This window comes from Callospermophilus lateralis, chromosome 10 (assembly GCF_048772815.1).
Source record: "Callospermophilus lateralis isolate mCalLat2 chromosome 10, mCalLat2.hap1, whole genome shotgun sequence".
Lineage (NCBI taxonomy): Eukaryota > Metazoa > Chordata > Mammalia > Rodentia > Sciuridae > Callospermophilus > Callospermophilus lateralis.
Genome location: NC_135314.1, coordinates 17,184,220 through 17,210,690, shown reverse-complemented (window position 1 = coordinate 17,210,690; position 26,471 = coordinate 17,184,220). Strand labels below are relative to the sequence as shown.

The 26,471-nt window shown below is 39.6% G+C and overlaps 1 protein-coding gene across 6 annotated transcripts in view; it reads right to left on the bottom strand.

Moving 5' to 3' along the window:
- App (amyloid beta precursor protein) overlaps positions 1 to 26,471 on the bottom strand; it is a 236,323-nt gene that overhangs the window by 153,273 nt on the left and 56,579 nt on the right. For all 6 annotated transcript variants that reach the window (XM_076868550.2, XM_076868552.2, XM_076868554.2 and 3 more), the window contains exon 3: positions 9,940 to 10,069. In XM_076868550.2, the coding sequence (XP_076724665.1) occupies positions 9,940 to 10,069 (130 nt within the window). The remainder of the gene's footprint in view (positions 1 to 9,939; positions 10,070 to 26,471) is intronic.

Sequence of the window (26,471 nt, the reverse complement as noted above, 5' to 3'; positions counted from 1 at the left end):
AAAATCAGCACATGAATACTTAATAGGGATTTAATCTTGACTAATTTTATTCTTGCATACCAGGTGTCATTAGCTGGCAGGGAAAAAAAAAAAAAAAGCAAAGCAAAGCAAAGAAATAACAAGCACCACTGATTCTGGTGAGAGCCCAGTATGGGGTCTATTTCTGCATCAATAACAGGGTTTCTATATTAAGTTCATTTAAATCTAATTAATTTTTATGCATGAAATCAAGGATTCAGGAAACTTTAATAAAGACTGAGAATAAGTCTATGCTTTTATCACAAATAATATCCAACAATAAACCAACAGAGAAAAATAATACATCTAAGGCCTCAGGTTTATCACTTATTAGTGCTGTTTTTTTGTTGTTTTTTGGTTTTTTTTTTGGTTTCTTTGAAGTTCCTAGTTCAAATGCACTCTACCTCAGAGCTGCAGCCCCAGCTACCATTACTGATAAGGAACTGGGGCACCTCTTAGATGAAGGTCCAAGTAAGCAGAAATGCCAACACTCCAGGGGTCGCACCAAGTCTGAATTCTTGGTGAAGCTTCCACAGGAAAAGGCCTGATCTTGAACCCTTCCTGGTAACTCAGGGACTTCCTGGAACTCCTGGTAACTCAGGGATGGTCAACACTGGCTGTTGCGAAACCACGGCTCTGATGGAGTCTTCTGGCAAGTATGCGTCTTGTGAGAAAATGACAACCTGGGATACCAATATTCAGAATTTCTTAAAGAGGCAGAAAATGTACCTGAGAGACAGAAAGAAAAACAGAACGACGGCATGATGATGTGGGGAGAAGGCTACAATCATCAAAGCTGGATGGGACAGAGAGGACCCAAAGGATGTGACAACCAACGTCAGAGGCAACTGGGCTTAAAGGGATGGATGACTGATAACAGCCAACCATGGCAGGAGCTGGAGCCAGGAAGATGACACAGGTGCTTGGACACCACATCAAGAAGCCTGGCTCTGAAGGGACGGAGCCAGGATTCAAGGAAGATGTGGGGTCAACTGACTGGAGTGAGGGCCCTATTCTGAAAAATAGGGAAAAGACGAAAAGACAAAACATTTCTGGTAGATAAAATTAAATAAAGGGTCAGTAGACCAAAGGTCTTCATGAAGTCAAATCAGAAATAATGAGGTTAAAGAACCAAATTGAAGAAAATACATATGTGCACTGGTACTCACGATGTGACCAAGAACGTTGACCAAAAACTTAAGAAGGGAACAAGATGGAAAAAGAAAACTACGTTCAAGTTATTTAACTCATAAAATTTAGGATAATTTCTTGGCATATTGAGAATATCACTGAGCCTCCTCATATTAAGTCTGCATAGAGAATACCATAAGTCCCTGAGTTATGACTGCATTAAGCTTTCAATAAAGCAAGAGTTATAAGGCCTATTCATGGGAGTCCTGCAGCCCTGAGAAATGAACTGTCTTCCCAGTTGATCCAGATTCCACCCAATAAATACAGGAATCTTCTTTCAGTGACATCCAGATTTTCAAAAAATAACATTAAAAAATAAGGCCACACCATATTCTGGTAAAGTAGTTAACACTAAAGGGAAAGATCTGGGGGAACAAGTGGGATGACATTCTTGAAAATACAGGTGCCTAACCAAAAAAGCAAGAGAATGCCTCCAAGTATTAATGGCATAAAAAGATTTAAACTTTAGAAGGGAAGTCTTTACATCTACATCAAATAACTACTAAAACACCAGATTCATCTAATCACTTAGTAAAAGACATTATTTTAAATAGGATGAGTGGAGTTAATGTTTGACATTCGCAATTAGTATCCCATTTCTTAAGGAGCAACATAAAAATCTCAAGTTTCCAAAATCTATATAACCACTGCGAAGCACATTTAAAAGTGGGTTTCTATTAAAATGATGCATATCATTAGATTTAAAAGGTCAGGACACTGAGTAAAACTAATCTAATATTGTGTTTTTGCTCTAAACACAGAGGTGCACACTGATTTTTACTAGACATATGTAGAAAGGGGTTTAACCCTTTATTATTTAACCCTTATTGGCACATGCCAATAATCCAAGAGATTCAGGAGGCTGAAGCAAGAGGATTGAAAGTTCAAAGCCAGCCTCAAAAATTTAGTGAGACCCTAAGCAACATAATGAGCTCTTTCTCAAAAAAATAAAAAGGGTTGAGGGGTGTGACTCAGTGGTAAAACGCCTCTGGGTTCAATCCCCAGTACCAAAAAACAACAAAACCTGCCCTTTCTCTTGAGCAACACAAGAGTTTTGAAGTAAATGACACATGTCATAATGTCAGAAATTCTGTCTTTTGGGCAGGTGAAATTCCTGGTCCATGTCTTCTATCTCCCTGGTGTTTAATTTATTCCTTCTTTTCCTTTTCCTTCCCTTTTCCAAGACGCAGTATATCCTCCATTCATTTGCTGTAAGCTTATTAAGTATATACTGTGTAGTTGGGTGCAGTGGCACATACCTGTAATCCCAGCTACTTGGGAGGAAGAGAAAGGAGGATTGCCAAACTTGAGGTCAGCCTCAGCAATGTGGCTAGACTCTGTTTCAAAATTAAAAAAAAAAAAAAAAAGGGCAGGGGATATAGCTCAGTGATAAGGTATTTGCTTGGCATGTGTGAGGATCTGTTTTCAACCTCCAGGGCTACCAAAAATTTAAAAGCCAGTATGTACTACATGTCATGACATGTTACGACCTCTGGGAAATTTTCAGTGACTAAAAAAAAGTCCCACTCATCAAAGAGCTTACATTTTGAACAGAAACCAATCATTTCCAAATTTACAGGTGCTGCAGGGAAGCATCCTTCATTTACGACACCATGCACTATTTATTCTCTACCAAGAGCACGATCCTTCCTCACGAGGCCCTCAGATCTACTGGCTGTACTACTTTCTCCAAACCCATCACCCTCTCATGAGCTTCCTCCCAATATTCAAAGATGATGCGCTATTACTGACAGCATACTATAAGTTACAGAAATATTACTTTAAAGTATACTCTCATTGTGTTGTTTCTTCTGCTACTTGTCCCTGTCCCTGTAATTCTCAGCTCTGTATTAAACAGCTCTTTTCTCCATTTTTCCTCTTTAATTCTTCGAACGATGGAGGGTGAAATTTCACCAGAGTCTCCCTCCTTCCTGTCACCACCGTAGCAGTACAGAGTTATCAAGTATCTGGCATTTGCATGAGGACTATGTGCTGTAGTTTGGATCTTCAGTGTCCCTAAAAGGCCCCCAGGTAAGGCTTGATCTCCAGGGTAGCACTGTGGGGAGTGGTAGAGCCCTTGAGGGGTGGAGCCTGGTGGAAGGAAGTTGGGTCACCAGGGACATGCCCTTGTAGAAGATACTGGAAGGCTGCCCCCCTACTTCCTCTCTCTTTCACTTCCTGGCCACCAGGAGTTGAATGGGATTTGCCCAACCACGTGCCCCTGTGCCCCTGAGGCAACCAGATGCTGCCTCCCCACCAGCCCAAAAGTAACAGGCCGACTGATTATGGGCTGAAATCTCCAAAAATGTGAGCACAGATAAATCTTATGATGCCCAAATGGCTCATAACTGAGTAGTGATGTAATTCTGTATTTTACAACTTTTTGTTACAGTTTTAACTCTTTGTCTTTTTCAAAAGTTAATACTTGCCGGGCATGGTGGCATGCGCCTCTAATCTCAGCAACTCAGGAAGCTGAGGGAGGAGGATCACTAATTCAAAGCCAGCCTCAGCAATGGCTAGGCGCTAATCAACTCAGTGAGACCCTGTCTCTAAATAAAATACAAAAAAGGGCTGAGGATGTGATCCAGTGGTCGAGTGCCCCTGAGTTCAACCCCTGGTACAAAAAAAAAAAAAGGTTAGTACTTGCCCCATTTTAAGATTTGCTTCACTTTCTATGCACTCATCATCACTATATCTTTCCCAAACTCTTCAAGGGAACTATATGTAAAACCATGCAAAGTCCAAGCCAGTCCTAAAATGCACTTAAATCTTTGGTGTCATTTCTTCCCCTCTTGGGACCCTCCCCACGCTCCCCCTGAAGTCTGCACTACCTGCTGTGCACAGGGATGCACAGCTGTTGCCCTGGGAAGTCCCTTTACCATCAGGGTTCAAAGCCAAAGCGGAGATTCACTGACAGCAGAGGGGAGGTAGGGAATCCTCCTGGGAGGCACCAGCAGCAAGAAGTGAAATTTATCAAGGGATATAGAAAAGAGGGAAAGTTGAATGAAGCTACTTGGTGACTGCGATGATAAAGAAAAATAACAGAATTTATCCCTAGACTAGAGAGAAAAACAAATACTAAGGGATTTCTGTGTCAGTTACTAAAATGTGAACATTTTGTAACACCCTTTGATACTGAAATTGAAATACCTCTCACTCTGGCTTTAGATTCATTGCCGTCTTGATGTCATTTCTTATATTTGTGACTTTTTTTTGTTTGTAACTATAAAAAAACACATTCCCTACTCCCGTACTTTTTAGTTAATTCTTTCATTAAGTATAAATACTAAATAACTTTTTTTAAAGTCTTAAAATACTTGAGAAAAAAATACTTCTCTTAATTTTTTCAATATTCTTGATATAATTAACTCTTCCCTTCAAAGTAAGTAAATAGTTATGTTTTGATGGGTACTACTGGAGGTGGTAAAAAAATTGGCTGTACCTAATTTGCAATATTAAAACTCAAAGTTGTTGCCAGGCACGGGGGTGCACACCCATAATCCCAGAGGCTTGGGAGGCTGAGGCAGGAGGATCGTGAGTTCAAAGCCAGCCTCAGCAAAAGCGAAGCACTAAGCAACTCAGTGAGACCCTGTCTCTAAATAAAATACAAAAAGGGCTGGGGGATGTGGCTCAGTGATGGAGTGCCTCTGAGTTCAAACCCAAGTACCAAAAATTAAAAAAAAAAAAAAAAAAAAAAAAAAAAAAACAAACCTGAAAGATATTGAGTCCACAAAAAAGCACTTCTTAGTTTTATCACACTGGAATACTGTGCTCGGACCTCCGAACATTTACAAGATCTTTGAAGTCGACAACAAAAATGTTCTTCCCTCCCCATTCCCACGTGTGAAGTTTGGTTTAGTCTACATAATACTCTTGAGTATTGTTCTACTGTGTGATGTATCTGAAAAGAACTGTTGCTTAGCAGAAGCTCAGAGAGTTCCGATGGTCCAATATCTATCATTATCAAATACATACTTCGCAACCTTAATGATTAAGATAGCTAGAGATCATTCACAGAAGCTGCCACATAGAAAAAAGGAATACTTATACTGAGATTTTATTACAACAACTAAATTCAAAATGAAAATAATTAAATACCTTTAATTTCTCACTTGACTATACCGAGCAGTTTCCTGGTTATTACTACTTACATGTTTGGAAAGTCTTGATTATAAAAAGAAACAATGACATTTCAGGTAGTCATTCTTTAACTTCTAATTCTTCCTTTGGATTACGCTATTAACCTGACTGCGCCCCTGTAAATCAACAGTAATTTATCTTAAGCAATGCGCCTTGCCTTCGCTGGTCAGCGACAGCAGAAGTGTGCCAATTTCAATAGTGGATCCATTACACCATGAAGAGCAGCTATTCAAATGGAAAGCACTTGAAAGCTTTACAAAAAAAAAATAATTCTCCCTGAGTGATGATAAATGATGGGCACTGAATTGCACATGCAATAATTAATACAATGTTTGTAAGATTAAGACAGAGCGTACATTCTGGTTCCAGAAGTACTACGAAAAGCAAAGGGTGAACTGAGAAAGCCAGCTCACTCCCAAGGGAAATCATCTGCTCTGTGGGAAGAAAGTGGCGAGGGCAACCTGATCCATTGTCCCCATTTCCCCTAGGCATGTGAGATGCTGAAGAGCAAGGATATCCAAAGCACCTGGTTTAGAGAGAAATCATCCAGAGCAACAGTGGATCCTTCATCTGCTAGGGTGGTTAGGGAGGTGCATGCCACACATAACCTGAATTTTTCTCTCTCCAAGCTTTGTTTTGAATCTTAATATAGTTAATGTTTGAGACAATCTTATATTGTTTTCTAGATGGCATCTTTGTGAAAAGTAACTTTAGTAAAAATCTCCTTTGACTAAGGGTGTATCAGGATATAGTCAGAGATCTTACAGAACTGCTAAATAGCAGTTCTTTCTTCAAGTAGCAGGAATATGTAAGAATGATACTGTTACTACTATGAAGTAGAAAATATTATCACATGGAGATGTATCCTATGCCAGGCGTCATGGTAGTCTCTTTGATCAAGGGAATACCCGTGGTGATTTTTTAAAATCTATTCTTTTTAGATATACATGACAGCAGAGTATATTTTGACATATTATACATACTGTGGCAATTTTTTTTAAAAAGTGTTATTTATTGCTCTTATTCACAGTCTTGCTTATATGAGTTGGTTTTAGAAATCAGATGGATATTTGTTCTAACACATAATTTTTATATGTATACTGTAAAGTACATTAGACTAAAAATCTAGAAATGAGGGGCTGTAGTCCCAATTCTGAAGAACTATGTGACTTATAGCAAGAAAGCCAACCTCTCTGACTCTCAATAAGCACTCCTGTGAAGGAAAAGACTAATAGAACCAACACTGTCTTCCGGAAGAAATACTCTAATGATGGCCTATGCACTTACAAAGGGCTTAATATCAAAATGAACAACAGATTAAGAAATCAGGAGAAAGGCAGGCAGTAAAGAAAAAACCAAAGTGGGGGGAAAAAGAAAGTAAAAAAAGTGCTAAAATTAATGGGATGTTACAACATTTGTATAAATAAAATGCACTTGAGTTATACGTTCATGTTTTTCAATTCCTTTTCCTGATATAAGCCACATTCTGCATAGACTACACATCATCAGTATATTATATTTCTTGTGTAATTCTTTAGTATGAGTTTTGGGAAACTACCTAAGAGACAAGCAAGGCCCAGATCCCTGACTCTAATCTAAGCTCAAGAGCAAAGCCAGAGTCAATCTGTGCTCTCTTTATCCCATGAGGTTCCATTTCAGGTCCAGTGGAGAAAGAGCAGGGATTTCTAAGATGAGAAATAAGATAAATGATTAAAACAGGCCAAATCCCTACTGGGAATAGCTAATGATTATCTAGTCCCTGCTGGATGTCAAAAACAGTTAGTGTCAATGCACTCATTTCATATCAGATACTAAACCAGAACTGGGAAATTTGCTGGACATGTCACAAGTGACCTGTCCCCTTGAATTATGCACATCAACATCAAAGGAGCCAGAAGCTGTTCAAAAGAAAAAAGAGAGATCTGTATGTGCTGAAGGCAAGGCTCTGGCAGGAATTAACTCTTGACCACGCCCATAGTCTTTTGGACAATTATTTGATGGGTTTCTCTCTATTTCTCCTTGCCCCTGTCCATCCTGTACATTTCTATAAACATGTTTCAGTGAAATTATACAGTTTGAAGTGAATCTCTTTCTGTAGTGGTTAAAAATATATGCTGAGGACAGGTCACCAACACCACTAACAAGGTGACATTTACTAAATGTGATTAATTCTTAGAACTCAAATTAATTAGGCTGTTGTTTCCCCAAAGAGTGCATGAAGCACAATAAAAACAAATATTTTGATAGTTTTTGTGTATTCACAGTGTTATAAAATCTTTTAGCTTCACTCATAAACCTTAGGACATTTTTTACATCTCTTTTCTGCAGGGTTATTTTTTAGTTTCTTTTTTTTATTATTATTTTCAATTCACTGTTGCTATAAGGGGTAGTGCTTTTGAGAGATGGGGAGTCTCTGGGAGGGTTAGGGGATGTGGTCAACGGAGGAGATAACACCTGATTTGGGGTCAAAGAATACTTATCTCAACTCTTGGCCCTGTGTAATAAATTGCAATTTTCTTGTGGAATTCAGCTTTTAGTCAATTATAGTATCAATAATTCTGAATCATGAAACAATTTTCCGAGTAACATAATATTTAAACATAAATTCACTTCTGATGTGACATGAGGGTTCTATCAGGAGTTTTATGTGATAACACATGTTCAAAGATCTAGTCAGGACCTCCAAGAGTTTATATCCTACAGAACATGCACTTGATATACTGCATAGGGCAGGCAAGTGAGAAGGGAAAGAAGCAATTTACAGGGTCTGGGCCACCTAAGTAACCAACTCATGGCCTACCTCCTGACTGTAGTGGCTTGGGTGGGCTCTGCACTATTTCTTGGTGCCATTTTAAAAGTAGTCTGAAGTACACAGTTCCTGGAGACAGATAAGCCTCCACAGTCGTTTCCTGAAATAGGAGCTCTGTATCTAATATTTGCATGTTGCTTAGTCTCTTCTTATTTATTAAATCTTTACTTCCTGGCCAGAGCCCCCCCCCCAAAAAAAAGGCCTTATAAAGCATGTAGGAACCAGAAATACCAAGAACAAGGAAACCTGTAATTATCAAATATCTAAGAATCTGGAAAAAAAAAAATCTGGTTTTCTACACTCTTTGTCTTCAGTTACATTGTGAGTAGTAAATCCACCAGATGAAATTTCCAGTATTTTCCATTTACTTCTCAAATTATGTACATAAATAAACAGTATCCATGAGCTCCATGGCATTAATTGGCCAGATATCATACAGATCTCTAGTGGTTACCTACTTTGTCAACTTGCTGTTTGGACTTTCCTTCCTTTCTCTCCTTTACCTCCCTTTCTGTCTTTCTTTTATCCTTTTGCATGCTAGGAATAGAACCCAGAGCCTTGCACAGGCAAGCAAGGGCTTTCCTTTAAGGCTTCCTCTTAACCTTTATAAGAAGTCATATCAGAATGCCTATCAATATTTGTCCAGCGTCTCCATATAGGGACCTCTATGACCATATTTACGGCCTCGCACAGTGAATAAACTAGTAGACAACATCTAGATGCTGTTACCAGAGCAAAGACTGTGGGATTTTTTGCAACACCTGGTTACATTAAAAATATCAGCTAGGAAGAGATTAAGGACCAAGTCATATTTAATAAGAACTTGTATCAGTGTTTCCAGAGGAAAAATCACGAGATCATGTAAAATCCAACTTTAAAAATAAAAAGCAAAGGTGAAATTTTAAATCTCAGATCAACCTAACTCCAACTTCTAATCACCAACAACAGGAAAAAAAAATAGCCAGATATTATAAGAAAAAGCTTTTCAAGAAATTAGCAAAACGCTGCAGCTTCACATTGGAATCTTTTTTTGGATGAAGTCTGTGTGATGAAAACACAGGAGGTCCCATTCTACAAGGCTAGGGAGTAAATGACAATCATTTATGAGATTTGGTAAAATAAGGGTTCCCAGACCCCACCACTAAGCAATTTTCATTCATCAGTCCTGGATAAATTAATTCTGAAGCAGAGAGCTCAAAAATACTGCCCTTGTACTATTGGAACATATAATACCATCTCAATAGTCCAAAGCATAGACAAGTACCATTATCCCTCAGTATCCTTGGGGGACTGGTTCTAGAATTCTCTGTGGATACCAAAATCTATAGAATCTCATCTGCTATATGTCATGATATTTGCATATTACCCATGTACATTCTCCTCTTTTTTGTTGTTGTTGTTTTTGGTGGTACTGGGGATTAAACCCAGGGTGTTATGCATGCATGGCAAGCACTCTACCCACTGAACTACCTCCCAAGGACCTTCCTTGTATTTTTCAATCATCTCCAGCTTACTTATACTACCTAATACAATGCAAATGCTATATAAATAGTTGTTATGCTGTACTATTTTGGGAATGATGACATGAAAAGGTTTGTCTATGATTGGTACAGTTTTGTTGTTGTTTTCATATTTTTGATCCACGGCTAGCTGAATCCACAGTTGTGGAATGCACTGATGGATGCTGAAGGAAAAGTCGATGTACATGACCTGATTAGAGCAGCCTTTCTCATTGCCAAAGACTAGACCACTCTACACCAGCCAGGTGGCTGGCAGCTCACCTAAACAGCGGTAGGGGATCACGATGTGGGCATGGGTCTTGCACTGCTTGCGGCCCCGCTTGCACCAGTTCTGGATGGTCACTGGTTGGTTGGCTTCTACCACGTTGGTGATCTGCAGCTCAGGGTAGACCTGGGAGAGTGTACAAGAAGAGGACATTGTTACTTTGACATGGATGACCATTGGATGATCCTCCACCAATTACGATAAAGTAGTGCTAAGCCCCAAACATCCAAGCCTGCTCCACCTTCTGACCTAAGCTAAAGACATTCAATGTACAGGAAAAGGTCCAAGTGACAAAGCATCTGGACATTCCATTTAAAACATTCAGCAGTGTGACCTGGATTTTACTGCACCCATTCAGACCTCAGATATTTTTCCAGAGGGGGAATAAAAGGAAAAATGAAGGAGGTAGGAGGCTGGGGATATGGCTCAAGCGGTAGCGCGCTCGCCTGGCATGCGTGCGGCCTGGGTTCGATCCTCAGAACCACATACAAACAAAGATGTTGTGTCGGCCGAAAACTAAAAAATAAATATTAAAAAAAAAATTCTCTCTCTCTCTCTCTCTCTCTCTCTCTCTCTCAAAAAAAAAAAAAAAAAAGGAGGTAGGTATGGGACTCTTAAAAATATGGGGTCATTTTTTATGTAAAATAAACTAGCATAAGGTCCATAGATTGTAATGTTCTAAATAAATGTTATAGTAGATATAACTAGAGATATTAATTTACTGAAATTCAACTGACCCCTATTACACTAATTAAACATTTTACATATAGAATATGACACAAGGAAGATTTCTTTATAAAAATTAATCTCTTTATTCAAAGCAATTAACATAAGAATTTTATCACAAAGTTGTCAAGGGTGTCACTTAAATAAAGAACTGTCACTCATAAATTCTGTTCCCTCAATGACTAACTGGTATCCTCCTGTTACATTGTTACATTACTGTTCTTAGTACCTAGTGTGTTTGCTGAGCACTTGGAATGCACTGTCAAACTCAACTGAAATATCTACTAGTAAAATATCAAACCACTTCTCTTTATTAATAATAATAAGCAGATCAGGGCACAGTGGCACACTCCTATAATTTTAGCTATTCAGGAGTCACAAGTTTAAGGCCAGCCTCAGCAACTTAGACCCTGTATCAAAATAAAATCTTTAAAAAGGGCTGGAGATGGCCAAGTGCTTGCCTCCAATGCCTGAGACCCTGTATTTAATCCTCAGTACTGCCAAATAACAAGAAGCAGAGATTTGAAAGGAAAATGTTAATAAAAAGAACATATCTCTAAAATGAGCTGTTTTGCCAGACAAATAACAATGGAAAGACAGAACTAAGAGTGTGAGCAACAGCATGGTTCTAACTCTGGGCTATGAATCTAAAGTGGCAAAAGTGAGCCCAGTTTATTTTTGAAATTGTGAATGGGCGAAGGAATTTCTGCTGTGGAAGTGGAAGTGAGGCAGTGAGAAGTAGTACTTGGAGAGACAGCGAACTGAAATGAAGATTTTGCAAGAGTTGCAGGTATTGGTAACAGCAAGGTATATAACAGGATCATGGGAGGGTATAGACAATGAAGAATGAGGAAGGCAAGATCCCTGAAGGAAAGGGAATCGCTGACCTGAGCAACTGAGTACAGGAGGGATCACTGAGCTCACCATTAAAATCACTCAGAAGCCAGATGCAGTGGCTCATGCCTGTAATCCCAGCAGCTCAGGAGGCTGAGGCAGGAGGATCACAAGTTCAAAGCCAGACTCAGCAAAAGTAAGGCACTAAGCAACTCAGTGAGACCCTGTCTCTAAATAAAATACAAAAACATAGGGGTCTGAGATGTGGTTCAGTGGATGGGTACCTCTGAGTTTAATCCCCAGTACCCGCGCCCCTCCCCCAAATCCCTCATGAGTCACAAAGGAGGACGGCTATACTAGATGACAGAACACCACAAGCTAAAGTCCTCACATACTGAGGGGTTGTGCCATTGAAAGGGAAGAGGCTAGGGATGGTTCCCACAGTAGAGGAGAGTGTGGTCGAGTTTAGGTGCATTACTTCATGGATGGGATAGATGGCGTTTTAGGGAGGAAAGGGGATGAGTAGTTTGGAGGAGGAAATGAGGAGCAAAGAGGCCATCTCCACCTCTAGGCACAATGCTATGACGATTCTGAGAAAAGCACTTCTACCAGAGGAGTCTTCAGGGGAAGCCATTTCTGCAGAGGAGAACCAGGTTTCATAGCAAGAGAACAATGTCCCGTGTGCATTACGAATATAAGGGATTCTGCTTATGATTATCAGTGACACTGACAGAGCTTGGTGGGAACTTCTCTTTACCTAAAATGTTAATGCCTTGTTCATCATTTTTGCTGTATGAATTTTCATTTTTTGAAAAATCGTTCTACAATATTATTCATCTTGATTCCATGAGCATCTCACACACCTCACCTTAGTCCTGGTCCCAAGAAAAATGAGTTGAAACAAAAAGCATTGAGAATGGACACATAAACTGTGGGGTACATCTGCACAGTAGGGTATTATTCTGTGATAAAAAGAAATGAGCCACCGAGCCATGAAGAGTCATGGAGGAATCTTCAACGCATACTGCTAAGCAAAAGAAACCCGTATGTAAAGGTGACACACAGCACAACTTCCTCCACGTGACCTTCTGGGAAAGGCAAACCACAGAGGCAGTAAAGATTGGCTTGGGGGCTGGTGGGAGGGTAAACAGGCAGAACACAGAGCATGTTTAGGGCAATGAAACTACTCTGGTGAATACACGTCACTGGCATTTGTCCAAACATGAGGAATTTGCATTTACATTTGTCCAAACCACCAAGAGAGGGCCCCAATGTGAACTATGTATGCATCACTCCATTGGGGTATATTGATAACGAAGGCCAAGGGATTATGGGGAACCTCTGCATATGCTCTCAATTTTTCAGTGAATCTATAACTTCTCTAAAAAATATTATATTTAAAAATTAAAATTAAAAAGAAAGGCATGTATCAATGTAGCAGTGTATGTGATCAATCCAACAGTAGAGGAATAATCTAGAACACACATACACAAGTAGCTAAATCAGAATCCTAAGTTGGGTGCTGAGAAAGTGCTTCAGAACACTGCTAGAAATCTCGCTCCAAAGAATACAGCTTCCTTCCCTTTATTTTATTTTGTTCTTAAGTATCTTAACACTTCAATGCATGCATATCAGGTCACAGATAATGCCCTACTTGAAAATGTCACTAAAAATTTAATAGCCCCATGGCTTTATCCTATGTAATGAAAGGCCAAGTGGCTCTTGGTACAGAAATATAATTCTCCCTTCACCTTTACTTGTTTATTATATCGCAAAAGTATAATACTCATGAGTCATAAAGTTGGTGGCATTACAGAGTTCACCCTGAGGGTACCACTTTATGTGCAGCAAAGTGTGAGCTATTGCCTTTCTCTAAAGGGGTTCTATTTGCCACTTCACAGAAATACCACCCTGCTGAGAATTTTCTCAGGACCTGTCAGCTCTCTGGAATCCCTACAGCAGACACAACCATATCCCATTTCCTTCTTTTCAATTTAAAACCAACAAATTGAAGGTACAATTGATTAGCAGGAAAGAAGGATCTCTTTATCACCTTGAGTGCTAACCATCTTCAGACTCCTATGGTCATATTCAGGGAAACAGAGCAGTACCTTATTTGACTGACAATTTCCAAGCAAATAGACAGAATTGCAAACTAAAATCTGTGAACCCAGGTTTCTCCCTAAAGATCACCAGAGCTTCAAAGAGTGATCATCAGCCAAACAGAGTTTAGCTCCAGTTTCTACCATGAAATCCAGGGCATATGTACTATTTCCTGGCTTTAGCTTCTCACTCCATTTTGCTAACAACGGTAATTGTTAATATGGAGAAGAATGTGGATTATAAAATTTGAACCACTCACAAAGGCTTGCATAATTTGCCTACTGCCCTAATCAATAAAATGGAGGCAGTACTTCAACCTGATTCATTTTTATTCAGGGATAAGGAGTTATTAATTTGGAACTGCCAAAGATAGTAAAATTTTGCTGCTCTAACACCAGGAGGCTTATTTGAAGGTGGAAGAAGATAAAAAAATCAAAGTAACAAAATTTCTTTTGACGCACAAAAAGACCCAGTTAGATAATGTGATAACCACATGCATAAGAAACCTCCAAAGAAGCAAAAGTAACAAAACTAGAAAACTTTTTAAATAAATGACAAAAATCCAAATAATATTTTATTTTTATTAAGTAGCTAGCTCTAGTATATGTCTAGGGACAAAAAAAAAAGCATTTTTTTATGTTAAAAAGACAGCCTAGCTCATTATCTGGTCAAGAATGAAAAATAATAATTAGATACACAAATGTTCTTGAGAAAAATTCCTGACTTTTCTCCATAATTAATTATAAGCATGGACTCAATGTTTAATATTATTCTTTGCAATAGTACCTCAAATTTTAATGCTTACGTCAAATTTCAATGGTTTTAATGCTCAAATTGAATTTTTTATATTTAAAAAAAGGACTTTATACAACAACAGTTACATTTATAAATACTTAAAATAAAGCAGAAGCAAATCCAGACCAGTATTAACTACTTGAAAAATAAACTGTCCCAATCTCTACAAATCTTCCTAAATTATAGGTGCACAGAGCAGTCGCTGTACAAACACAGGCATGATGTTCCAGCACACTCTGACCTCAAATCCCTTACACCACACTTCCTGTGCCCAGGCCCCCTAGGGTCCCCTGTGCAGACAGGACTTCCACAATGTGATACATGGCCAACCCTCCCTCTCTCCTCTCTGGGGAATGCTCCTTGTATTTATCACAGTGCACTCACAGTTGGTTAAGTGCATGTCTGTATGGCCTCCCAAGTGAAAAATCCCTTTCCTGAGGGGCAGGAAAGGTGATCTGGCACCTCGCAGGCCTCCTGATGGCTGCACATTCATCACCTCTGGTTTTAAGGCCAACAGGAGGCTGCCAGCTCCTTCCCCCTCTTCCTGTGCTCCAACCCTCCACCATCCGAAGGAAGTTCTCAGTAGAGACCACGTTTTAACTGCAGCTCCATCCCCTCACTGACTGCAAGGCTAAACCATATCCTGCATTCCCTTCCCCAGGAGCTGGGAACAAACACATACGGGCTCTTGCTAGATGATGAGGACACTTGATGGGCCTTAGGGTGAGTCAGAGCCAGAGATGGCTCACTCACATGCAAGAATGAGCCAACCAGGCATCTGGGAGAAGCTGCTGGTTTAGGGGAAACTGAAAAGAGAGAAGCTAAGGTGAGAGGCACGGAAAGATGAGGATTTGACTGGGGCTGGCTGGCGACCTCTAACCCCTTGCTGATCTCACTCCTACTCCTCACCCCTCCAGGATTCCTTCAGACCCTGCACCTGGATTGCCTCATGCAAACACCCATCATAGGTCACTGACCACTATTTGCCTCCTGTGGCACCTCCCTGTGCTACTAGGATATATAACTCTTTGAAGGTGAAGACAGTGTCCCCCCAACAAAGGCCAGCAGTGGGCTAGCGCATAACTGCTCATAAATGTCTAATGAGTATTTCTGGTTCAGGTAGGAACACCTTCATTATAGAGAAATTCAGTACATACTAAGCTCTCACTGGATATTATAAAACTATCTCCTAAATAGGATGCTCAACGGTTATTGGATTATGAGCTTTTTAATAAAAATAGCCCTTCCGATATTGTTCTTCTAAATAGATACAAATTATATAAATAAGACTGCCTGACATAAAAATAAAGTAATAATAATTACAGCTAAAGAAGAATTACATTGAGGAAGAATTCAAAGCTAGGCTGGTCCTAGAATCCGAAAAGCAGCCTATTTGGCCAAAAAGCCAGATGTATCAGAACATAAAATGATGAAAGAGAGAGAGAGAGAGAGAGAGAGAGAGAGAGAGAGAGAGAGAGAGAGAGAAATAAAGAAATTCCATATACTAATAGCCAGAAAAGAGCTTAAGTAGAAACAATCTTAGATGCATATCAGAAGGTTATAGTGGGTGGTATAAGTGGTTTTAAGGCATTTCACTGCAGAAATACATTAAAACTTGGTCAACTCAATTTTGTTCTAAATTTAAAAAAATTTTAAGTCTCTTTCCCTCTCTGTCTCTCCAAATTGGAAACATATTAATCTCAAACACGATGACATTTAAGTCGTCAAATACGCAAAACAAGAAAAGACATTGATGATATTTAAGAATGCCAAGAACATGTAGTTTTATATGTAAAAATATAAAAATATTTCTTCAAGACATATGTTGTCAGAGTCCTACAGAACTTCATTCTTCACATTGAGGGCAAATTCCTTTCTCAATCAGGCCACCTAGGACCATCAAGGAATGCCAAAGTCATTTCCAGATGCCCCAGGGTTATTTCAAGAACACAAAAATCAAACAGGGCCTAGTAAAATGGGAATTGATGATAATTGTGAAAACAATTTGCCTATTTTTCTTTTTAGCCATTCAGCTTTTAAAATTCATTTTCAATCAAATTCCCAAGGACATTTCTTTTTGGAAAATGTTAAAAATTTTGTTAACAAAATGATGTGTTAAGTAGGTCAGAAATCAATGGGTAAAGTGTGCTGTTTCAGTTTGTCTTAATTTAGAGGTCAGCAAAGGGGAAAGGAAACAGGCCTGCAGGACATTCTGACTGAAGTCATGGATCTTGAGTAGACGAAATAAAGAGCTTGCATTCTAGACTTAACCAGGAGCAAGGGTGAATGACTATGACAATTACAGAAGTTGAGTGATTGGCACATTTTACTATATTATCATTCATTTTACTATACTATCCTTCTTCTTTCTTTTTCTTTTTCTGATGGTGCTAGGGATTGAGCCCAGGTGCCTTTGCACATGCTAGATAAGCATTCTACTATATCTCTGGGTTACACTCCCAGTCCTTATTAGTATTCCTTTTCCCTGAAATTTTACATTTAAGAAAATGAGAAGGGGGAAAGAACTAGCCCAGAGGAAACAGCTCATAGATTTATGCAGCATATGAGAAAACAAAAATCCAAGATCCAAATTCTACCTGCAGAAACAAAGAATCAAAAGCCCTATAACAAAATGCCTATTGGCAGTCTAAACATGGGATAGCTTCATCTTCTGAGAACTTCTTTTTTTAAAACCTTCTGATAGCTTTTATATACTAATTACTTTTTCAAAGAGCATATCCAAAAGAGTAAGAAAAGTATATAATAATTGAAAATTTATTAGTGCCAGAAATTGTTGCAAATATTTCATGTGTAGCACATTATGGAATCCTCCACAAGCTAGTAACTGCTCCCCTTTACAGAAGATGAAGCCAGGACCTAACAACCACAGCAGGTGCCATTCTTAAGCACAGAAAGAGCATATTATAAGTTTTCAACAACTTAAACTTTGGTGTTAAAACCAAAACAAAATATGCTATAGACAATATATTCATGTTTCCGGATTTAAATGACACACTGCAATTTTTTTTTCTGGGCTACATAGAAAAAAATCACATTAAAAATTGTTTTCAACATAAATTCTGTGAATAATGGGAGATATCGGAAACAGAACCTTTAATTTAATTGAGAAGCAGAACTGGAAGCTGAAAAGCGTTCTCTGCTTGCAACTTAATGAGGAGCTGAGAGGCAAAACGCATCTGATGAAACCCTACCGCAATAATGGGAAGTCTGAGCCGCGCTGGGTTTTCACAATGATGGCCTGATGCCAGCCGACAGGGAAGATGCTGCAGGGCAGTAGGGAATTTCCCAAAAATTTGGCCCAATTCTATTTCTGACACTATATATAAATATATGCAATATCCACACATTCATACTCCAGAGCTGAGAAAATAATGTCAAAGGATCTTCTTTGATTGACAAGTCATTCTAATCCAAAGTGCTGAATATAAAACAAATGGGGGGTAGGTGGTGGTGATGGTGGGGTGACCAAACCAATGGGTCAGGACACAGATGCAAAAACGAAACCAGATGTGGACACAAACTCTCTAGATTCTGTCTCCTTAATCTCTCTCAATTTCTGGCTAATTTTCTCATTTTAAAATAAGCAAACTGGCTTTCTTTCTTTTCAATCCTATTGTCTGTGCAAGCAACTCCTGCAGACTACTATATCCAGACCACTAATGCATAAAATATACCCATACTCGTGTAGAAGTAGTCCAGTATATCTATTCAAACATTGTCTCACTGAGTATGCACTTTTGGATCTTTCAAATATCAAACCCACAATGTTTATGTGCCTAATACCTGTGGGTCAATTTTAAACCTATAAAGCTGAAGGGAACACAAAGCAAAATAATGATGACCAAGAACCTCCCATGGCCTTTACCAAGAGCCAGTTCAGAGCACAGCCTCAAAGATGGATAGATTCAACTGAAAAGACCATTCATTGTTCCCTTTTTCTACAATTTAACTTTACTTTCATATAACTATAGAATGAAGAGAGAGAGAGAGAGAGAAAGAATTCTTGTCTGGGCATCCCATCTTCAATCACATACTTGAGTAGAAAGCTGGGTAAGGGAAATGGTTTTGTTAAAACTCCTGCAAGAGGCAGATTTTGTTCCGTCCGGGTATCGGTATGTTTTATTCTCTGGTCTTGTTAATCTATCAACAACACAACTGTTCATTTAGAGCAAGAAGGTCTAAGAAGCAGCAGAGATTGTTAGCTGTGGGAAAGAACACACCTAGGAAAAAGAGAATATATCCATACTCTAATAAGAGAGAAAATAAACAAAGCCACATTCACCGGCCTAGCTTTCCCAGCTAGAACTCTCTGCCAGCAAAGCTCACCCTATTCAGAGCCCCTTTCCCATCCAGACCTTCAGGAAGCCCTACCTGGAAAGAGGTGCTCAACTTGTTAGGGACACAGAGAGCAGCAGAGTGTGTGTTGTACTTCTCTCCGCAGAGGAGGAAGAGCAGTACTGGGACTTTACAATTTCCCACTTAATTTGCAATGCCTAACTCTTAGGACACTTGCCTGTGTGTTCCCATGATAAAGTGAGGGCACATCTGAGTCTGGACAGGTGGCTGTTCCTGAACAACTCAGATGCCAAAGAGCAATGATATAGCCCCTCCAGGTACGCACAGAGCTCAGCTATGGAAAAGAGGAGAGCGGGAAGGATGATCTTCACATCTCTTTTCACACTTCTACTTGGTGATCCGAATTCCTCCTTTTCCCAACTAACCTCCCCCTGGAAACAAGCTAATCTATCGAATTGTCCTGACAAAACACACTCATGCTAAAAACCACCCATGGCCCCCGCATCTCCAGATGTAGAACCCAAGTCCCAGGTTTATAATCAAGACCCTCTGTTTTATAGCCTTTTTCAATTTTCTGAGTTCTATTTTCAATTAGATTCAATTGTATATTTACCACCCACCTCTGAGTCATGAATGGCATCTTACCACGTAACAAAACCCATTTTTGGTGTTCAAAAAATATTGGCTAAATCTGCCAAAATTATCTTTGAGAAGAAATAGATTCCTGAGAGGCAGAATTGAAATACATTTACTTCTTGCTTCTCACATCCTGGAGTCTTTGGTTTAAATAGAACAATGTATGGTTGTTGTTGCTGGTTTTTAAATCTCATTTCATCAAAAAGAAAGAGTATAATAATATCTAACAATTCTAATTTTTATTCCTAAACTTCAGTGTGTGTTTCAAGGGAGATATTATCCTCATTTTGTTCTCTTTATAGTTAGCAATTCCTTACATTTATATTTAGAAATTCCTTAGGTCAAACTTTGGGTCCTGAAACCATTCATTAAGGCAAGTGGCCACTTTATGCTGTTAAATTAATTATGAATAATTCATCTAGTTATATTAAAGCTGTTTCCACAATTCAGCACTTTTTTTCCTTTTAATACAAAACAGAGGAAAGGGACTTTTTCCTATCAAAGAGCCACAGAGGAAAAACAACAATTGACAGTCTGTTGTGGTTATTTAGTTTTTTCATACAAATTAACGTAAAACTTAGTAGTTTCAAACAATACTCATAAAGAACAACCTAGGGATCTGGTTCCATTAATTTTTCTCAGGAAGTGATCATTTAGTATGTTACATCTGAATGTTTAAAGTCATGCTGTGAGGTCATGACTGAATATCTGAAGTCTCATGTGGAGTCCATCATAGCACTTGTGTTAAAACTGGATGAATATAAACTGAGTGTCAATCTGTGCTACGGGCCAACATTCCCCAAACTCTTGCAGGAAAATCACTTTAGAATTCTATCAATGAACAGAAACAGTCTCTGTAATGGCAAACCACAGGCTCCAGTCTGAAGGAAGCTCCCTCAGTGTAGAGATGGGTACAGAACCACATCCATCCTGAGCCATGATCCCAGTGCCACCAATAGGCCATCTACCAGAAGCATTTACTAAATGATGACCAGTGTTCTCTAGGTCCAAGCTAAGTGTTGGACAGACTGTTTTGCAAGGTATGATCTCTAGAAATATTCTTCCTCAGCAGCACCTTGGGTCTCTAGTGCTTTTGCTTACAGTACTCAATACAGTCTTTGTTTTAGCTTGGGCTGCTATAACAGAATACCAGAGACTGGGAAATTTAAAAAACAGAAATGTATTTTGTCACAGTTCTGGAAGCTAAAAGTCTGAGATCAAGATATCAGCATGGATGGGTTCTGGTGAGTGCCTGCTTCTTGCTGTATCCTCACGGGGCTTCTTCTTTGTGTGAGCAAGGAGAGACAACAGGCTCTCTGGTGTCTCTTCCTAGAAAGGCACCAATGCCATGGGGAGGGCCCTATCCTCCCAGTCTCATCAATACTATCACAAAGGGGATTAGTTTCAACATACGAATTTTGGGAGCACACAAACAGTCAGTCAGTTGACTGTACTCAATAGATACCCAATAATGAAATTAAAGAAAAACCTCAAAAAGGATTTAAAAAAAAAAAAAAAAAAAAACAATATTTCAATAATAACTGGCAGAAAGGAAACAACTATGCCTGGGGGAGATACCCTGGCACCAAGAAATTGAAGCACTTGGGATAAACACACAGGTAAAACAAATATGCAATTTAAATCATAAGTTTCAACATATCAATCAAACTTTATAAGGGCTGATAATCAGGACTCAAGTTTAAAAGGACTCAATCTTTACTTTCCCTCTTGAATCTTGCTCTTGACCAAGGAAAGGACCAAAGAAATCATAAGGGCAAAGATGACAACATTCACAATAACAACAACAACAACATCCAAAAAGCAGGGAGTATAAATGGAGAGGAACAATGAAGACTATGGAGAATGAGGACTAGATAATTATTCACCATCAAAGTATTAATATTTCATACATTACCCTAGGCTAAGTACCAACAGATAGGAGTTAGAGCAGTCCTGGGGAAAAACAAATTGAACCAGTGAGTTAAAGTGGTTAGCAAAAGGTCAAAATGAGGTCACAGTCATGGATTCAGTTGGTTTTTCGGTCCTAAGATCACAGACTGCTAACAGCTGCCTCTCTGACTCAGCTGGCTGCCTCTAAAACATCTGTGTTTTGGTCACAAGAGGGATAGAGGGAGCATATGAAGAAAAAAAAATATATTCTCCACTGTTCGGAGAAAATATCATTACGTGAGTAGCCCTGTTAATGGTAATAAGTAGTAATGGTTTCAACTTTTTTTTTTTCGTTGAAAACGGGGAATATGCACAAAGATCAATGCCAATAGCAAAGCATCTTTATATTCCTGACCCAAACCACCTGCCAGTCTGCAACTCCACACCCATTCAAGATACTTTGCTATGACTTCTGAAAGCAAATAATGAAGACAAAAGTCATCCAAAGACAACACCAACACCACCCTATAGCAGAATCAAAATAAATAACACAAGAATTAGGATATATTGGTGGAAGAACTGGCTACAAACAATGCATTCAGTTATAACCTACAATGATGGTAATTATGGCAATGTAACAGATGGTGCAATTATAACTTTTGACGACATAAAAATAACGTAACTTATAAAATCGGTAAGAAGGGAAAATAGAAAAATCGTAAGAGTACTGTTTTCCCTGTCATTCCTAGCAATGAATCAATCTACACTGTTGAAAATAAAACGAGGACATAAAAAAGAAATAAAGGCAAATATAAATATTTCCGGCAACATACAAAAAAATGCAACTAACAAAAACTATTAATTATTTCTAATTATAAAAAAAACAAGAATAGCTACAATGTGGAAAGTGGCAGATAGGCCCTAAAATATCAATATGGAATGTTCTAGATTGTTCCAGATGCACCATTGGATAGAGTACATCAAACACTGCTCAATAGTTCTGTGTGAACATCTCTGCATTCAATACTAGTACTCCCCTGCAAAGCCAGTTAAAGTCATGAATTCCTCCAGCAGCTACTCTGAGACCTGAAAAACTCTTATCCCTGAGCTCTGCATTGCACTGTGACTATCGTTCTATTTTGCCTCATGCCATTCTTCATCCCTTTTCAGGAAGCAGTCCCTCACCCCACACCACTTTGGATATTAAAGATACCTCACACCTACATAGTCTGGGTGCTGAGTCTATGTGTTTGGTGACTGATCCAGGGGTGGGTGTGGGGCCAAAAGTAAGGCCAATCCATATCCTTCCCTGGAACTCTAGTGCACATGGGCAGAAGAAAGTTGGCATACCTTCTGCTGAGAATGCACCCACCCCAGATACTGGCTGCCATCTCCCCTGGCCTCCTGGGGCGGGGGTGGGGGGAATCTCAGCAGGAGAAAGTGAGCAAACAGCAGGAGAAAGGATAAGCAGAAAACAAAGAGAGACCCTATTAGGCAAATCCTAGACTGCACTGAGTCTCAGTTCCAGTGTCTGAGGACCTAACTTCTGTGCATTTTTGGTTTTTGTTTTGTTTTGAATTGTGTAAGCTATCCTTGAAGCATCTTCCCCATTGATAGGAGAAAATATTTTCCATACCTGTAAGTTGCTTAGTGAGTTTGGTCACTGGGCAACAAAAGCTGCGTAACTAACCATCATTATTGTTTCATCATTTCTCTTTCTCACAAAAGGAGATGTTCCTGCCCTTTCTAAAACCCAGCCAATCACTTACCTATCAGATCTCGTTCTTCCCTAGTTCTTACGGGAATGTCACTAGACATCTGAGACTAGTTCTTAAGAAGGATGGCCACCCTTCCCAGAGTTTTGCTTAAATTTTCTTTAGCTCAAGTTCTTCTCATTTTAAAAATATAAAAACAGCAGGCCATAGTGGCACAGGCCTGAAATCCCAGCTACTGGGAGGCTGAAGCAGGAGGATTGCAAGTTTGAGGCCAGGCTGGGCAACGTAGTGAGATCCTGTCTCAAATTTTAAAGAAGGCTGGGGATGTGGCTAAGTAGGAAAGCACTTGCCTAGTGGGCAAGGCCTGGGTTCGATGCCCAGTACTGAAAAAACCAAAAAACTAAAAGGTGGTTCCTTTGTCTTGATTTTCCCTCAAGCTCTTTGCCTCCAGATCCTACCTCAAGAGCCCCAAGCTGCACTCACCATTCACTAATGTCCTTTGACTTCCTCCCAGCTATTTCAAGGAAAGTGCTATCCCAGAGGTCAGTGATAACACTTAATTTGCTAAATAAGAAAAACTTTGTTGTCACAAAACAACATTCAAGGCTTAGAGGTGGGCAAAAGAATCTTAGCAACGAAAGGCAGGTTTGGTCTCACAGATCCCAAGGGTGTTGGGAGACAGGGTGATCTGATTCTGCAGGGGCATTTCTTTTGACTGATTGGTAACTTGAAGAGGCTATTTAACAACTCTGTGAGCACCAACACTGTGGATAACTGAGGGCAATACCAGTGTTTCCTGTCCCATGGAAATAATTCCATAATATTACTCCAGAAAATTCCAGATGATTCCTGTTCGTAGCCATGGCAAATGAAATGTGTTAAGAAAATAAATTTCTCCAAGTCCAAATGGACCTGTTTTAAACTCTTAGAGTTTACCTCTTTAATAATCCAACTGGGTGAAACCTTTGCCATGTGGTCATTTTGCATGAGAGGCTTGATTTTTACCTGGTCAAATATCATACTTCAATTCCTTCAGTGTGCGTCAGCCCTGTACTCTCAGCATTTAGCATTTCACCGTAAACCAAGCTTGACTTCCAGCACGTAGCACCTCCTACTTCTGATCTTGTCTCTCTGGCCACTTTTCATTCTCCCCTAGTGACATTCTTTCTCTTTGTTCCTCTTAAATGTTGCAGTTCCCCAAGGCTCTGCCCGGGTTTCTCCCTGGCTTCTTCCCAGAAACGTCACCAGTGGGTAAAGGAATGCCGGGACTTGGCACAGCAGATGCTCATAAGGGTTAGGTGGTGATGCCATCGTTTTCGTCTTTGCTATGCTGTTTTCACATGCTAACATGATTTCTCACCCTCTAAAGAATGGGCTCTATGTTCTATTCACCATTGCATTCTTGGCACCTACAGATAAATCCTTGAGGGACAAAGAGAGAACTACTGTTTCTCTGACACAAGCACCTTGCATTGAAAGATTTTTTTTTTTAATAAAATACGTATTTATTCAATCCTGTTTCCCAAACACCAGTAAAGTCCTGGGGGACACAGTCTGTAGGAACTCTCCAGTTCTACCTCCCTCTCCTGCTTGCCAGATCATGGGGTCTAAGACACACTCTAGCCCAGATCCACTGGCAGCATGGGAAGAGCAGCACTGTTCAGTGGAAATATGAACAAGCTGCCTATGTTCTTTTGGATTTCAAGTTTAATCACACATAGTTATAAATTCACATCTCTTATGGTCTGGATCTAGAATGTCCCCCAAACACTCAGGTGTGGAAGGCTTGGTCCCCAATGCAACAGTGTTCAGAGGTGGGGCTTTGGAGAACTGATGAATCATGAGGACTCTGACCCCATCAGTGGATTAATCCATTGATGGATTCATAATTTTTAGCATTACTGGGAAGTGGTGGAAATGACAGCATTTGGGGCCTAGGTACTAGTCAATGGTGGTACTTCCCAGAAAGGTATATCTTCTTCCTCTTCCCTCTCTCACTGCCTTCTGGCTGCCATGAGGTGAGCCGTTTTCCTCTGCCACCCTTCTGCCATGATGTTCTGCCTCCTCACCTGGAGCCCAGAGTCAACAGAGCCAGCTGATCACAGTCTGAAACCTCTGAAACCATGAGCCAAAATAAGTCTTTCCTCTTCTAGTGTTTTTTTCTTAGGTGTTTTTGTCACAGCGATAAAAGGCTGGCTGATAGAACATCTTTATGATCTCTTTAACAAGAAATCCAAAATGAATCATTTCATTTATTTAGATTTCATGAAATCTAAATAAAATCTAATCATGTAACACTTTATATCTTTATTCATACAAAATGTTCAAAATATGATATTTATCTTACACTCACAGCACACATCTGTTTGGACTAGCCACATAGTGAGTATTCAAGAATGGCATGTGGCTATGGCACCACATGAGGAAAGCACCGGCACAGAGGCTCCAGCAGGTAGGTGGAGGGAAATGAAGTTTGGTACAGGAAACAGCGACAATCTAAAATTCAAATTTACAGTCTCTTCCTTTTTCAAAAAAAAAAAAAAAATCAATAAAGAGCTTCAAAGACTTCCTGTTCTTACAGAAGAAAAGACCAAATTCACTAAAATGGCTCAAAAGGCCTGATATTTTGACCTTCTTTTACTTAGCCAACTGTGGGTGGTGCCTAGACATTGCAAGAGGAGGAGAGAGCCAAGGGGGCCCCCTCACAGTGGGCACAGCAACCCAGCAACGTCTGGGACTGGAAAGAGCCACTGTGTGGCCTGACAGAAAGTGAGCTACCCAGGCATTAGCAGCATCCCTAAGTGCAGCAGGAAATGAGGGTGTTCCAGGGTCAAGAAGAGTAGCTTCTGTAGGGACAACACACAAGTGTTAAGAACACCTGGTGATTCCCAGCTGAAACTGAAGGAGACACCTAGCAGCAAGTGATAGTACATGGCTACCAAAACAGCCATTCCAGAAAAGGGTAGTGGGGGTCAATACCATTAGCTACATTTGGATTCCATCCTTTTGGGTTTTTTTCCTTTTAATTTTCTATGAACAGTGGTTCCCAGCACTTGGGAAGGGAGCGGCGGGGAAGGGGTGGCGGTGGTGGTGGTGGATAAAGGGTATGAGGCCAGATGGGCAGAAAAAACACCAGAGAAAAACTGGTTAACAACAATTATTTGAACATTTCAAAATAACTAGTTCAGAGGATTTTTAATATTTCCAAAACAACAACAAAAAAATGATAATGTCTGATAGACAGATGTGCCAATTACACTGATCTAACTATGTGGGTTTTTTTTAATTCCTCCCTCCTTCCCTCCCTCCCTTCCATCCTTCCTTCCTTCCTTCCTTTTTCCAGTATGGGGGATCAAACCCAGGGCCTTGGGAATGCTAGGCAATACCCATTCACTTAAAATAATGTATAAATTACCTTCAAGCTATGCCTGTAAGGTATAACAATGAATTTCACGTTACGCTAGGATGTCATACCAAAGATGAGATTTTTCATTTTGCAAATGTTGCAAGCT